We start from the raw sequence: 12613 nt of genomic DNA on the forward strand, positions 1-12613 counted from the left end.
AGGTAAGAACATTGTTTTATGTTTTCTTTTCTTATCTGGAAAAAACCCCTTAAATATAGGTACTATTAATTGCCTGCCTGTCATGTGCTACATATTGTCGTATGCCTTTCCTATATAAATTCCTTTGTCCTCATAGTGATTTAGCAAGGCAGGTCTTACTGTCATTTTTTAGACAGAAAAGGTGGGATCACAAAAGATGAGGAGCCCAAAGCCATGGAGCCCGTGTAGAGTGGGCTGGGTGTGGCACGCGGGTGGCTGGCTTAGGAGCGGGTGTTCCTCCTGGACCCGTTATGGTCCTGCTGTTTCGATACGGTGGCTCTCGTCTGTTATTTCTTCCTTAGTTTCTCCATGAATTTCTCATTTTGAGAACATTTTATTTATTTATTGGAGAGAGAGCGAGTGAGCAGGAGTGGGGGGCACGGGGCGGAGGGAGAGGGAGAAGCAGAGTCCCCGCTGAGCAGGGAACCCAAGGCGGGGCTCGATCCCAGGATCTTCAGATCATGACCTGAGCCCCAGGCAGACGCTTCACCGCCTGAACCACCCAGGTGCCCCTAATTTCTCATTCTGTCTTGTAGCCCATGTCCCTGGCCCATCTAGAAGGTAGGAGTGACTTTGTGATAACAGATGGTAGACAGCTTGGTTTGGTGTTAAGAAACAATAGCAGTAGGGGTGCCTGGGTGGCTCAGTCGGTAAAGCGTCTCCTTTCGGCTCAGGTCATGATCTCAGGGTCCTGGGATGGAGCCCTGCATCGGGCTCCCTGGTCAGTGGGGAGCCTGCTTCTCTCTCTCCCACTCCCCCTGCTTGTGTTCCCTCTCTCGCTGTCTCTCTCTCTCTCTGTGTCAAATAAATAAGTAAAATCTTTAAAAGATGACACTAGGGTGACAGTTGCCACGACACAGTCCTGGGCAGCTGCCCCTCTCAGGCCTCGAGGGGACGGAAGTCTGTACCCTAGACAGACTGGGTGTGGTGGTAGAGGGAGTTTCAGGGGTCAGTCCAGATGTTGAGAGGGAGCCTGGCTGCCCCCTCTTCTGTTTGGGGTGTGTGTGGTGGGGGTCTTGGTTGCTCGTAAATTTGCCAGCCCAAAGCTTCTGCAGTGGGACAATAGTTCCCCAAAAGCAGGCAGGCGAGGGCTCGAGGTGCAGCCGTGATAACATCCCAAGTAATTCAGGGGCAGGAACTAAATCACATCGAGACATGCAGTAAGGTACTTCCCTTGTTTGTCAACTCCCCCTCCCTGTTTCTAGCGCTGTCAGGGGGATCTTTTTAGTAGCCGACCCTCGCTGTGGTCTCAGCCGTAGAAACGGAAGAAGGAGCAAGAGCCCTGCCGGTGCTCAGAGCCGCTGACTCTGGCCTGAAACTGGTAACACTGTTTGCTTTCCATTGTGCCGGTTGGAATGTTTACCTTGTGCTGATGGTGGTGACACTCCCATTTACGATAGTAGCACAAAGTGACCCTTTAAAATTTATGTAAATAAAATCTAGGGCAGGTGTTCCGGACCCCAGGCACTGCTGGTACTTGGGGTTGGACATTCTTTGTTGGGCTGTCCTGCGTGTGACAACTAGAGAGGTCTCCAGATGTTGCCGGGTACTCCTGGGCAAGGAGGGGGACCGGAAGTGACCTAGGCGAGAACACACAGTTAAAGGCAAGTAGGCTTAGCCAGTACCATGAAGTTGGAAGGTAGAGGCAGTTGGATGCAGGAGGAAATACTGTGCGCATGTGCAGATCCCTGAGCCTGAGCGCGATCAGTGGTGAGGGCCACTTACTGATGCTCGCGTGTGTGTCCTCTGGTGCTGGGGTCAGATAAAGAACGAGGTGGAAGGATCGGTCTTGAAAGGGATGCCCTGAAGCAGTGCCATGGCACAGCTTTCTGTCGTGCTGGAATGTTCTGGATCTTCAGGCCACAGAGGCTGTGGAGCACTCTGAACGTGGCGCGTGGGAACAGGGGGCGGAATTCTTCTACTTTAATTAATTTAAACATAAATAGCCCCATGGAATGGAAGCCACCGTGTTGGGCAGCACTGCTCTAACCAAGCCGGAGCCGAGGGGTCAGGATGGAGGAGTGTGGGCTCAAAGGTGTTGGCCGCACTCTTCAGAAGCTTAGACTCGGAGATACTCAAAACCAATAGGGTTGTGTCTTTAAGGACAGAGCAGCCGGGTTTCGGACAGGAATATCAGACAGGAGATTTGTGCTTAGCACAGACCCAACTAATATTGGCTCGAGCAAAAGTAAAAACCAATGAATTGATTTCTAAGACTGAAAAGCCCAGGGAATGGACCGATGGGCAGACCTGCGCGCCCTTCCCAAAGCCTCGGGAACCTTTGCCTTCTTCCTGGTGGTGCCCGTTATCAGGCCGACTTGTCCCCAAACAAGAGCAAAGGGGCCACCTGCAGCCCCTCACGTGTGTGCTGCCTCTGCCACCTCACCGGGAAGGGCACTTTCTTTCTTACTGTTTCTGGTGACAATCGCAGCCTCATCCCCACGGCTATGCCTGGATCCTTGCGCTCACCGCACCGGGGGCTCCGAGATGGGGTTGGCCCGCCTAGCCCAGGTGGAGAGGTGGAGGAAAGTGACTTAGTACATGAGGATAAAGGGTCATTACAGGGTAGAGGATGACACTGGGGTAGTTGAAGCTGAGGGAGCAGACCCAGGGAAGGATGCACTTGGGAGGTGGCCTTTCCCCAAGGACGTGGTTGGAGATGGTGTTAATTCAGGCTGCCCGGCGTGCCTGGGTGGCTCAGTGGTGAAGCGTCTGCCTTCAGCTCAGGTCATGATCTTGGGGTCCATGATCGAGCCCTGCAACCGGTTCCCTGGTCAGCGGGGAGCCTGCTTCTCCCTTTCTTTCTGCCTGCCGCTCTGCTTACTTGTGCTCTCTCTCAAATAAATAAATAAAATCCTTAAAAAAATAAAAAATTCAGGCTGTCGGAAGGCAGGGTGAGAGTTGGTCTGTAGGCACGGGGCAAGCAGAAAGTGATCTGGGGGTGCAGGTGGGGCGACGGGCCACGCTGGTGGTTGACGCATTGGCTGTGCAGTGGGATTGGGACACAGGGAGCTACAGTGGCAGGAGGACCTCAGGAGACAAGCATGGACATGAGGGATCAGGGTGCTGGTGGTGGAGGAGACAGGATGTTCGTGCTGCGAGAGCCCCAGGAAAGTCTCTGCAATGGGGCTTGGAGGCCTCCAAGGGACTGCGCATCCTGGGTGGGTGGCGGGGCAGAGCTCCATTGGGAGGCCCTCCACTCAGGCTGCTGATCCACAGGGTATCTCTCCCTGGAAAGCCCAGGAGACCCTCTCCTCCAGTGGTGTCCCCTCAGTGTCCTCTACTGAGAAAGCGTAGCGTTGTGCTGGCCGTGAAGGAGCGCAGAAGGGAGCTCTGTCCGTTTTCCCAGAGCGGGCAGGGAAGCGGGCTCTGGAGGGGAGAGGCAAGGGGTTCATTACCGGCAGGAGGAGGAGCCTGCGGGAGAACTTCTGTGCCCGCGGGACGAAGGCCACTGCTCTCAGGGCCCCTAAAGATCCCTCTGACGCTATGAGATGATGAGAGCCTGGGGAGAAAAAAAAAAAGCTGGAAAGTAATTGTGCTGATGAGGCCGTGCATGGCAGTGCACGGTGCTCTCAGGCTCTCAGCTCAGGATCTGGGTCCCCCAGGGCTGGGCTTAAGGCCAGCTTCCCCCACTCAGCGTGAAACAAACAGATGTTGGCAAATCACGGAGTCCTCTCGGACTCAGTTTCTCCACTGTGAAAATGCGGGCGACGCTCATATACACCATGCGGGATTATCGTGATTGTTAAATGAAATAATGCATTTCTTTTTTTTTTTTTTTTTAAAGATTTTATTTATTTATTTGACAGAGAGAGATCACAAGTAAGCAGAGAGGCAGGCAGAGAGAGGAGGAAGCAGGCTCCTGGCTGAGCAGAGAGCCCGATGTGGGGCTCGATCCCAGGACCCTGGGATCATGACCTGAGCCGAAGGCAGAGGCATTAACCCACTGAGCCACCCAGGCGCCCCTGCATTTCTCTTTTTGAAAATTATTTTAAAAAATATTTTATTTATTGACTCATTTTAGAGACAGAGCATGGGTGAGTTGGGCGGGGGGCGGGTAAGGGGAGAGGGAGAGACAGAATCCTAAGCAGATCCTGCCTAGTGTGGAGGCTGACGCCGGGCTGGATCCTATAGCTGAGACCATGACCTGAGCCGAAATAGAGTCAGATGCTCAACCAACTGAGCCACCCAGCGCCCCAGGGCTTTTTTTTTTTTTGAAATGTTTAGTTAAAGACAGTGCATTTCTACTTCTGTAGCATTTTGGAAATCTGTACCTGCTGCCCCACTCCTCTGGACCGCCATCTCTGCCTGCCTTGCTATGACAGTAGCTTCCTGAACGACCCCCCCCGTTTCCACTTTTTTTGGTTAATGTAAGGTTTATTAAGACACAGTTCCCACGCCCTGCCGTCTCCCTCTCTGAAGTGTACAATCGGCAGTTCTGAGTACGTTCGTACAGTTGTGTAACTGTTGCCACCATCGATACTCGAGCATGCCCCTTTCCCCAGAAAGGAACCTCACACCTCTTGATCTGTTTTTACTCTTTTTATTTTTTAGAAAACTTTTTAAAAGAGATTTATTTATTTGACAGAGAGGGGGATCACAAGCAGGCAGAGAGGCAGGCAGAGAGAGAGAGGGGGTGGCGGGCTCCCCGCTGAACAGAAAGCCCGATGCGGGGCTTGATCCTAGGACCCTGAGATCATGACCTGAGCCGAAGGCAGAGGCTTAAGCCACTGAGCCACCCAGACGCCCCTCTGTTTTTGCTCTTAACCCACTGCCGTGTCTTCTCTGCTCAGCCACAGATGGGACTTTTAAAAATGTCAATCAGATCACGCCACCTCCTGCTTGTAACCCTTCAGTGACCCCGGACTCCCTGCCCCAGAGACAAGGTCCAGTGTCTTCTGGCCTCTCTTCCTCCTTCCTCTTTCCTTCCCCCTTTCCCCTGTGGTTTGGTAAACATCAGTCTTTCTCGGCAGGTGTGTAACCAGCCTGGTTCCTACCTCTGGATCTTTGCCCCACCCAGACTGCTTCCCTTGCATGGTTGCGTGGCTGTGGCTACCCATCCCCCCATCCAGCTGTCACACCCGCCTCCCTGACCACCCAGTCTTCCTAAGCCACACCCCTCCCCCACGCCCTCTCTTGCCCAGGCCTTATTTTATTTTGGGTAGTTGTTTACGGTCTGTCTCCCTGCACTAGAGTATAATCTGCGGAGCGGGGAGGACCTGTCTGTTTTGTTCGCTCCCGAATGCCCAAGTGCCAGGGGAGGGCCCGGCCCACTGAGCGCATGAGACCTAGCCGGTGAATGAACAGGTGACAAAAAAGAGGCAGTGATTACTTGTCTTGTGTTATTTTTGTTGTTGGTGTTCAATAAACACTGTTGACCTGAGAGTCGGATTGATCGTATATGGAAAACGCGCGGGGTATACAGCGTGGCTGGTGTGAGGAGAGAGTAAATGCGGTGACCCTCAGATCGGCTAAATGAGATGGCCTTGGGGCCAGATATTCTGGGCTCGAGTGACACAGAGTTTTTATTTTATCCTGTGCTGACCACTTACCCTGTTTTTCAGTGAGATTGCGAGGAAGGGGAAGGCAAGGATCCTGTTCGAACATTCGGTCCCCATAGGACCTGGAGTAGTACTTCGTACCAACTAGATACTTCATAATGCTTACTCTGAGGAATGGAACCGCATTGAGTCCCTGGATAATATGAAACATTGTAACTAAAGAATACATCGCACAAAGTTCTCCTTGCTCCCTCCTTCCCAGGGGGAACCAGTGCTGGAGATTTCCTGCACTTGAAGCATGTCTGGGTGCGTATCCCCTTATGTTCATGCAAAGAAGGGCATTCTGGAAACATCTTTTAGCCTCTTGCTTTTCACTTTAGCTTACCTTGCAAAATGGGCCACTTAGTGCATACAGCTCGCTCTCTCCTTGACTCTGCTAAGACTACTGTGGCTGTTCCATGTTCATTTCACCAGCACCGACCGCCCCCCAATGAGTCAGTTAGGTTTGTTTCCAGCCTTTTGCTGCCACAGGGCCCGCTGCAGTGACGGTCCACCTGCTTTGGGCTCGGTGCGCAGATCTGCAGGTTAAGTAATGACTGGCTCAACCTGATAGCTTGCCGTGCAGAGCCTGCTAAAATGACACAGACAAAATGCAGATAAACAGCGGACCTGATGCTTGGTTTTCTGAAATCTGTTCTTCAGCTCTCATTAGAAATCTGCAACTATGGGAGCCATCATTCCAGGATTATTACAGGATGGGGAGATCCCGATTCACCAGCAGGATGGCTTCCCCAAATAAGAGTCGTGCTCCCTGTCCCGTGAGTCCCCGCTCCCTCCTTCCTGCTTCCTGTGCTCATCCAGCACTTAGCCTGTGTCACCCGATGGCCCACATGGATGCTTCCCATCCACGGGCACCAACTGGACTCCTCGAGGCTTCTGTCCCTGGCCTTTGGACAACTTAGAACAGGGCCAGCACAGATGAGTTACTAGAAGTGAAACCTGTCCTTGCCATGTATACTCTACCCGAGCACCAGTTTACTGGAACGAAGATGCTATTTTTAAGAAAGAGCATTGTGTTTCATCATGGAAGTTCTGAGCACCTGGGCAGGCGGCTTGCTCATGCCCAGGGACCGTGTTTGCCAGATCCGTACCCCAGTACCCCACCCACAAGGACCTGCCTGGTCCATAGGCAGAGGGGGAGAAGGGTGGGCTGAGCAGTATTTATGTAAGTCGTAATCTCCCTGTCTGCTTGGGGCTGGCAGGATTGGGGTTTCTCCCTCCTGGCCTGTGTGTGTGTGGGGGGGGGTGGTCAGAGGCCAACAATTCGGCATGGGGTGTTTCCATCGCAGTGCTTACGAGGGCTTGTGATTCTTGAAGTGCTTTGTGTACGGGCTTTCCGGAAGGATGAGCTGCCTTTTTGGGGTGTTTTCAGAGTGTCTTTGTTCCACTGGAGCTGCCCGCATTGCTCTGCCTGGTGCGGGCCACCCGGGAGCAGGTGCACGCATGAGCTGACCTCGCAGGACAGTCTGGACAGCTGGGGGAGTGGGGGCGGGGTGGTCAGTTGGCTGGCAGCTGGCATCTGGCCCGGCTCCAGAGGACGCCAGGCCCTGAGCCATTGTCTTCCTGGCTGGCTCCTCTGGGGTGCTGCGGAAAGGAGATGTGGGTATGGAGAGGCGATTCTCCCCCTCCCCCTTTACCTGGTTATCTTGGCAGAACCAGCAACCTTGACAGCACGGGGTGCTGGAAAGATACTAGGTTTTCGAATGAGATGGAGGGGGTTCAAGGCCAGACTCCCCTGTTTCTCACCTCCTGGCAAACTTGGGTGCTTTATATTTTATTTTATTTTTTTCAAAGCAAACAGACTTTCTTTTGGGTAATGAGAATTGCCATTAGGGAGACACAAATTGAGGTAGAAATCTGAATTCGGCCCTCCTTGGGTGCCTCATTTAACTGTTTCGAGGTTTCCTCTCTCATCAGCAAAATGTGAAAGTCATAGTGCTAATGTGTTGCTGTATCTTTACATTTTTAACCTAAATCTCATTTTAAAAATGAATCTTACATTTTGAATTAAGTAATTTGGACTTGGGCGCAAACCAGCCTTTATCTTGATCACAGCTTTTTAGAACCTGGACTCTGCTTTCCCTTCTCAGAAGATGAAGCCTGTTCGTGGCTGTTGTCCTGACTCAGTGCAGATGCTCCAGAGAATATGGAGAAGAGCGGGTGGGTGTGGACGTGGCCTTGACAGTGTGACGCTGTCTTTCCCACAGGTGCTGCGAGTGGCTGAGATGCTGTGGCGGAGGGGAGCCCAGGCCCCGCACAGTGTGGTTGGGGCATCCCGAGAAGAGGGACCAGAGGTACCCTCGAAATGTCATCAACAACCAGAAGTACAACTTCTTCACCTTTCTTCCTGGGGTACGTACAGCCGGGGCCATTTTTAGGAGACCCAGGTCCCCATGGCAGAATAGCCTGTGTGTTTTCTAGACTGCCTTAGCCACTGGCCGTTCATCTTCCAAAAACCCCACACCACCAAACTCATAAAAACCCAAAAACCCATCAGTCCCTAAATTCCACACCCCTCCGCCCCCCTCATCATGAAATGTATATTCACCCTAGGAACGTCAGGAGATAGAAATATAGAGAAAATTTTTAAGAGGTAAGTTTCATTCCTGCCATCCAAGGAGAGTGTCTGTGGATATTTTTGCTAATGAATGTTTCTGTTTTGCTTGGTATTTTATGCACTGGAGTCACCGCATTTCCACATTAACTTAGACCAATCCCCGGATGTGTACTCTACAAACCTTCCCCCCCGCCCCCCCATACTTAAATTGCATACCTATTTATATCCAGCAGAGCCTCCAAACACACACCAGCTGACTTTAGAAGCAGCAGCAGCAATCAGTTCCAGTGCTGGAAGGAAAAAAAAAATAATGACTCTTTGATTTATTGAGAGAGATTCCAGAAACACGAATGTGTAATGCTGTCGCCTAAGGTCAGTTGGAATGTTGTTTTAGGGTGACTCTGACTACACTGATTGCTACCTTCAACTCCCCCCGTATCTCAGTATCTTAAATCAGGAAAGAGTTTATTTCTCATTGATGGACATCTGGTGTAGTCAGGACCACTGTCTTCCGAGTTGTAACTGCGGTCTCTGGACTACGAAGCCAACCACGTGTCCATGACTGAGCAGGAGTGAGGCGGCCAGAAAAGGGCTGTTAGTTACCTTCACCCCAGAGAGACGCATCATGTCTACCCAGAGCCCCAGACAAGTCCCGCAAGTGCTAGTCCCACGCCCGGGGTGCGTGGGCTCAGCCGGGCTCTGCCGGGACCCACCTCCACACGGAATGGGATTCTGCTATATTTACTGTATGGTGTTGAGATCATATTGTGGAGATGATGATTTACCTCGTTTTCTTTTCTTTCTTTCTTTCTTTCTTTTTTTTTTTTTTAAAGATTTTATTTATTCATTTGACAGACAGAGATCACAAGTAGGCAGAGAGTAGAGGAAGCAGGCTCCCTGCTGAGCAGAGAGCCTGATGTGGGGCTCGATCCCAGGACCCTGGGGTGATGACCTGAGCCGAAGGCAGAGGCTTTAACCCACTGAGCCACCCAGGCACCCCTTACCTCATTTTCTTGATCAGTCTTAGAGTAGAGGTATTTTCCAGTGAAACCTCCTCTTCATGTTTCGAGGGGCCCACCTGTACTCCAGATATAAATAGTACTCCACATGGTTTTTAAGAAATAAGTCATAACAGATAAAGTTGAAGCCTTCCCCTGCAGCCCCCAGGGGTTTCTTCCTGAAATTTATCATTTCCGTGTGTATCATTATGTATATTTTTACTTTGATCAAGGATATTTTTATTGCCTGTGTGTATTTTCCTGAACAGTCTGTAGGAGTGTTTCAGATTCCCGCAGAAGGTACCGTGGGCGTCGCGTTCTTGGGTAGGAATGCTTTCCGCGGTGGCTCCCCTCCTGCGAGACCTCCCCCGACCCCACCGGACAAGGCTTGACGGTCTTCCCTCTCTCCTGTCTCCTCTTTCCAGGTGCTGTTTAACCAGTTCAAATACTTCTTCAACCTCTATTTCTTGCTTCTGGCCTGCTCTCAGTTTGTCCCGGAGATGAGACTTGGCGCCCTCTACACGTACTGGGTCCCCCTGGTAAGTAGGTCGGCCTGGTTTGTTCAGTGACCTCAGGGCTTTGGGAACAGACACTTCTTTGCCTCTGTCCCCCAGGCATCTGGAACAGGCCCTTTAAGAGAGGAGATCCCCTCCAGCCCCACGTGGACGCCCCCGTTCAGGCACCCCCAGGAGCTGAGTGTGGTGAAGCCTGTGTTCTTGATTCATTCCGCCGTCGGTTGCTCGGTCATCATTTCTTTAGCTACTGTGTATTGCGTACTTATTGTGCCTTTCATCCCCTTCTAGACTCTGGGCACGCGGTGGCAAGCAAGAAAGACGAAGTTTCTGTCTCTGTGGGTGGTGCTACTGAAACAGTTTTCTGAGATCGCATTTTCTGTTTATGTAGAGTCTGTTGGCCTGACGGTTTGAAAAGTACCAGGTTTTGGGCTTTGTGTGTGAAGTCAGACGGAGCTGGCCAGCATGCCCCTCCATTCCCTCCCTTCCCTCCTTTTGGCAAGTGGTTATTGAGCACCAGCTGTGTGCCAGGCACTGTGCTGGGTGCTGGGGACACTGCGCCGAATGAAACTGATAAAAACCCCTGCCCTCGTGGAGCTGGTTTTCAGAGGGGATAGACTGTAAACAGATGGATGAAATGATTTTTAATTGTAGGAAGTGCCACAGAGGTTACAGAATGAGGTCACAGGCTAGATGGGCAATCCCAGGCACATTTAATATTTGTTGAATGGATGAAGGTGGGGGAAGCAGGTGTGGGGGGACAGCCTTAGCTGGTGTGGCTTTGGAAAGCCTCTTGAGAAAGGGATGGGTAGAGGGGTAGGAGGGCAGGAGTATTCCAACTATAGGGACCAGCCGTGCAAAGGCCCTGTGGCAGGCATGTGCTCAGAGCACTGGAAGAACAGAAGGAAGCCCAGTGTTCTGGGCCGTGTGACTGGGTGGTGGAGAGGGTGGAACTGACAGCTCTTCTTCAAATAGCGGCTGTTTATTTCTCACTGAGTTAGGTGGGACTTGGGGGAGAACTCGGATTCTCTGTTCATGAATATTGTTTAAGCTTTAATTGGGAGAAGACTGTTAAAGTAGAAAAGATTTAAGCCTTCCTTCTAGAAATAAGAACAGACTTTTTTTTTCCTTCAGCGGCAGGTAGGAGATGATGAGGATTTGGTGTCCGGGCACTTACCGTGTAGGGGGGCCACTTGCTAAGGGATCCCTGAGTGCGTGGGTGTCCACACGGTGTCGCGTTGGCGGACAAGTCCGGCCAGCAGCTCCGGCCCTGAGAAAGGAGAGGGGAGTCCTTTTCCCCACGCGGACAGGAAAGGCGCTCTGGGGATGTGCGGACTGTTCTGTCCTGCTCTCATTTGGAGGTGAGCCAGGACTCTGGCAGCGGGAGCCACCTTCTGTTTGCATCTTTCCCTCGCATGACCAGCATTCCGGTCTGTGCGCTGTGTCCTTACCCAGGGACTGGCCCGCTGCAGACTTAGGGGCTGGGCTGACACCATCCAGCAAGGGGGAGCAAGGGAGCTCCTGTCCCATCCAATACGGAACGTACTGCTCTGTTCCTGCAGGTGCGGACGTACGCCTGGAGTTGCCAGACCCCAGAGTCAGAAACTTTAGAGTTTTATATGAAATACCCCAATTTTATTTGTCTTTTTTTGTTTCACTGTTTACCACATAGCTATATAGACTCAAACCCCGAGTTGTTTATTTTTAAAAAGTTAGTCTCTAATGTGCATAAAATATAACTTGTCACATTGCCTTTCATGGTTCCCTTTTGAAAGGTGATACATTCACTTGGTGCATGAAACATAAAAACAGTCCCGGTGAAAATCTCCCTCCTTTCTAGTCCAGGGGGGCTGGAGCAAGTGATGGGGACTGCGATGGCCTAGAGAGTCCCCCCCCCACCTAAATTAGGGGGCCTGGCCCCAGCCCCTGCCTCTGTCTCCTCGCTGAAGTGATGCCTAGAGTTTCCTGGAGAAATCTGACCTTCGGTGCACGCGGTCACTGTAGCCCCTGCACCGCTGCCGTCTCCCAGTCTCCCCTCTGATGCACCTGATTCCCTCCACTGTGGCCGCAGGTGGAAAGCAGGCAGGTGAGCAGCAGCTGCTGGTGGCCCTGAGCTTCCTGCTTCTGCATCTGTGCCTTGTTTGACAGCTGGCCTTTCCCGTGAAGGCCAGGACTGCGAGGGCAGTTTTTCCTCTTCCCAGGGGCTGCAGAGAAGGAGGTTTGGGGTCAAAGACAAAGTGGATGGCATCTATTTCTAGATGACTACACCAGATTTCCCCTATTTTTTTTTTTTAATGTTTCAGAAAATCCTTTTTTTTTTTTTTTTAAAGATTTTATTTATTTATTTGAGAGAGAGAGAGCGTATATAAGAGACAGCATGAGCAGGGGTTAGAGGGGGAAGCTCAGCAGGAAGCCTGATGTGGGGCTTGATCCCAGGACCCTGGGACCATGACCTGAGCTGAAGGCAGACGCCTAACTGACTGAGCCATCCAGGCACCTCTCATTTATTTATTAGAGAGAGAGCATGAGAGTGCACAGAAGCATGGGAGAGGGGTTGAGGGAGAAGCAGACTCCCCAGTGATCAGGGAGCCCGAGGAGTCGACTCCATCCCGGGACTCTGGGATCATGACCTGAGCGATAGGCAGACGCTTAACCGACTGAACTACCCAGGTGCCCTCCCCTAGATTTTCTGTGCGGAGTCTCCATCCACCGCGAAAGGCCTCTCCTTCATCTGTAAAATGGGGACAATCATGTCTACTTCCTCGGCTTGCTGGATGCATTAAATGAAGTACTACAAATAAGAAGCCTCCTTTGGCTCCCAATGGACAGAAAATTCTCAGGACATACTCCCATTGGAATGTTAAACATCTGGCACCAGTGACATTGCTTATTGTCTGAATGAAGATTTAATTTAGTTTTTTTTTTTTAAGATTTTTTGTTTGTTCA

The 12613-nt window shown here is 51.5% G+C and overlaps 1 protein-coding gene across 6 annotated transcripts in view; it reads left to right on the plus strand.

Moving 5' to 3' along the window:
• ATP9A (ATPase phospholipid transporting 9A (putative)) overlaps nucleotides 1–12613 on the plus strand; it is a 129149-nt gene that overhangs the window by 25540 nt on the left and 90996 nt on the right. For 4 of the 6 annotated variants that reach the window (XM_032350329.1, XM_032350328.1, XM_032350332.1 and 1 more), the window contains exons 2-3: nucleotides 7808–7952; nucleotides 9581–9694. In XM_032350329.1, coding sequence (XP_032206220.1) covers nucleotides 7808–7952; nucleotides 9581–9694 — 259 coding nt within the window. Of the gene's footprint in view, nucleotides 1–5603; nucleotides 5847–7807; nucleotides 7953–9580; nucleotides 9695–12613 lie in introns of all 6 variants that reach the window. The other 2 variants (XM_032350333.1, XM_032350334.1) reach the window with 1 other exon arrangement.

This window comes from Mustela erminea, chromosome 7, assembly GCF_009829155.1.
Source record: "Mustela erminea isolate mMusErm1 chromosome 7, mMusErm1.Pri, whole genome shotgun sequence".
NCBI lineage: Eukaryota > Metazoa > Chordata > Mammalia > Carnivora > Mustelidae > Mustela > Mustela erminea.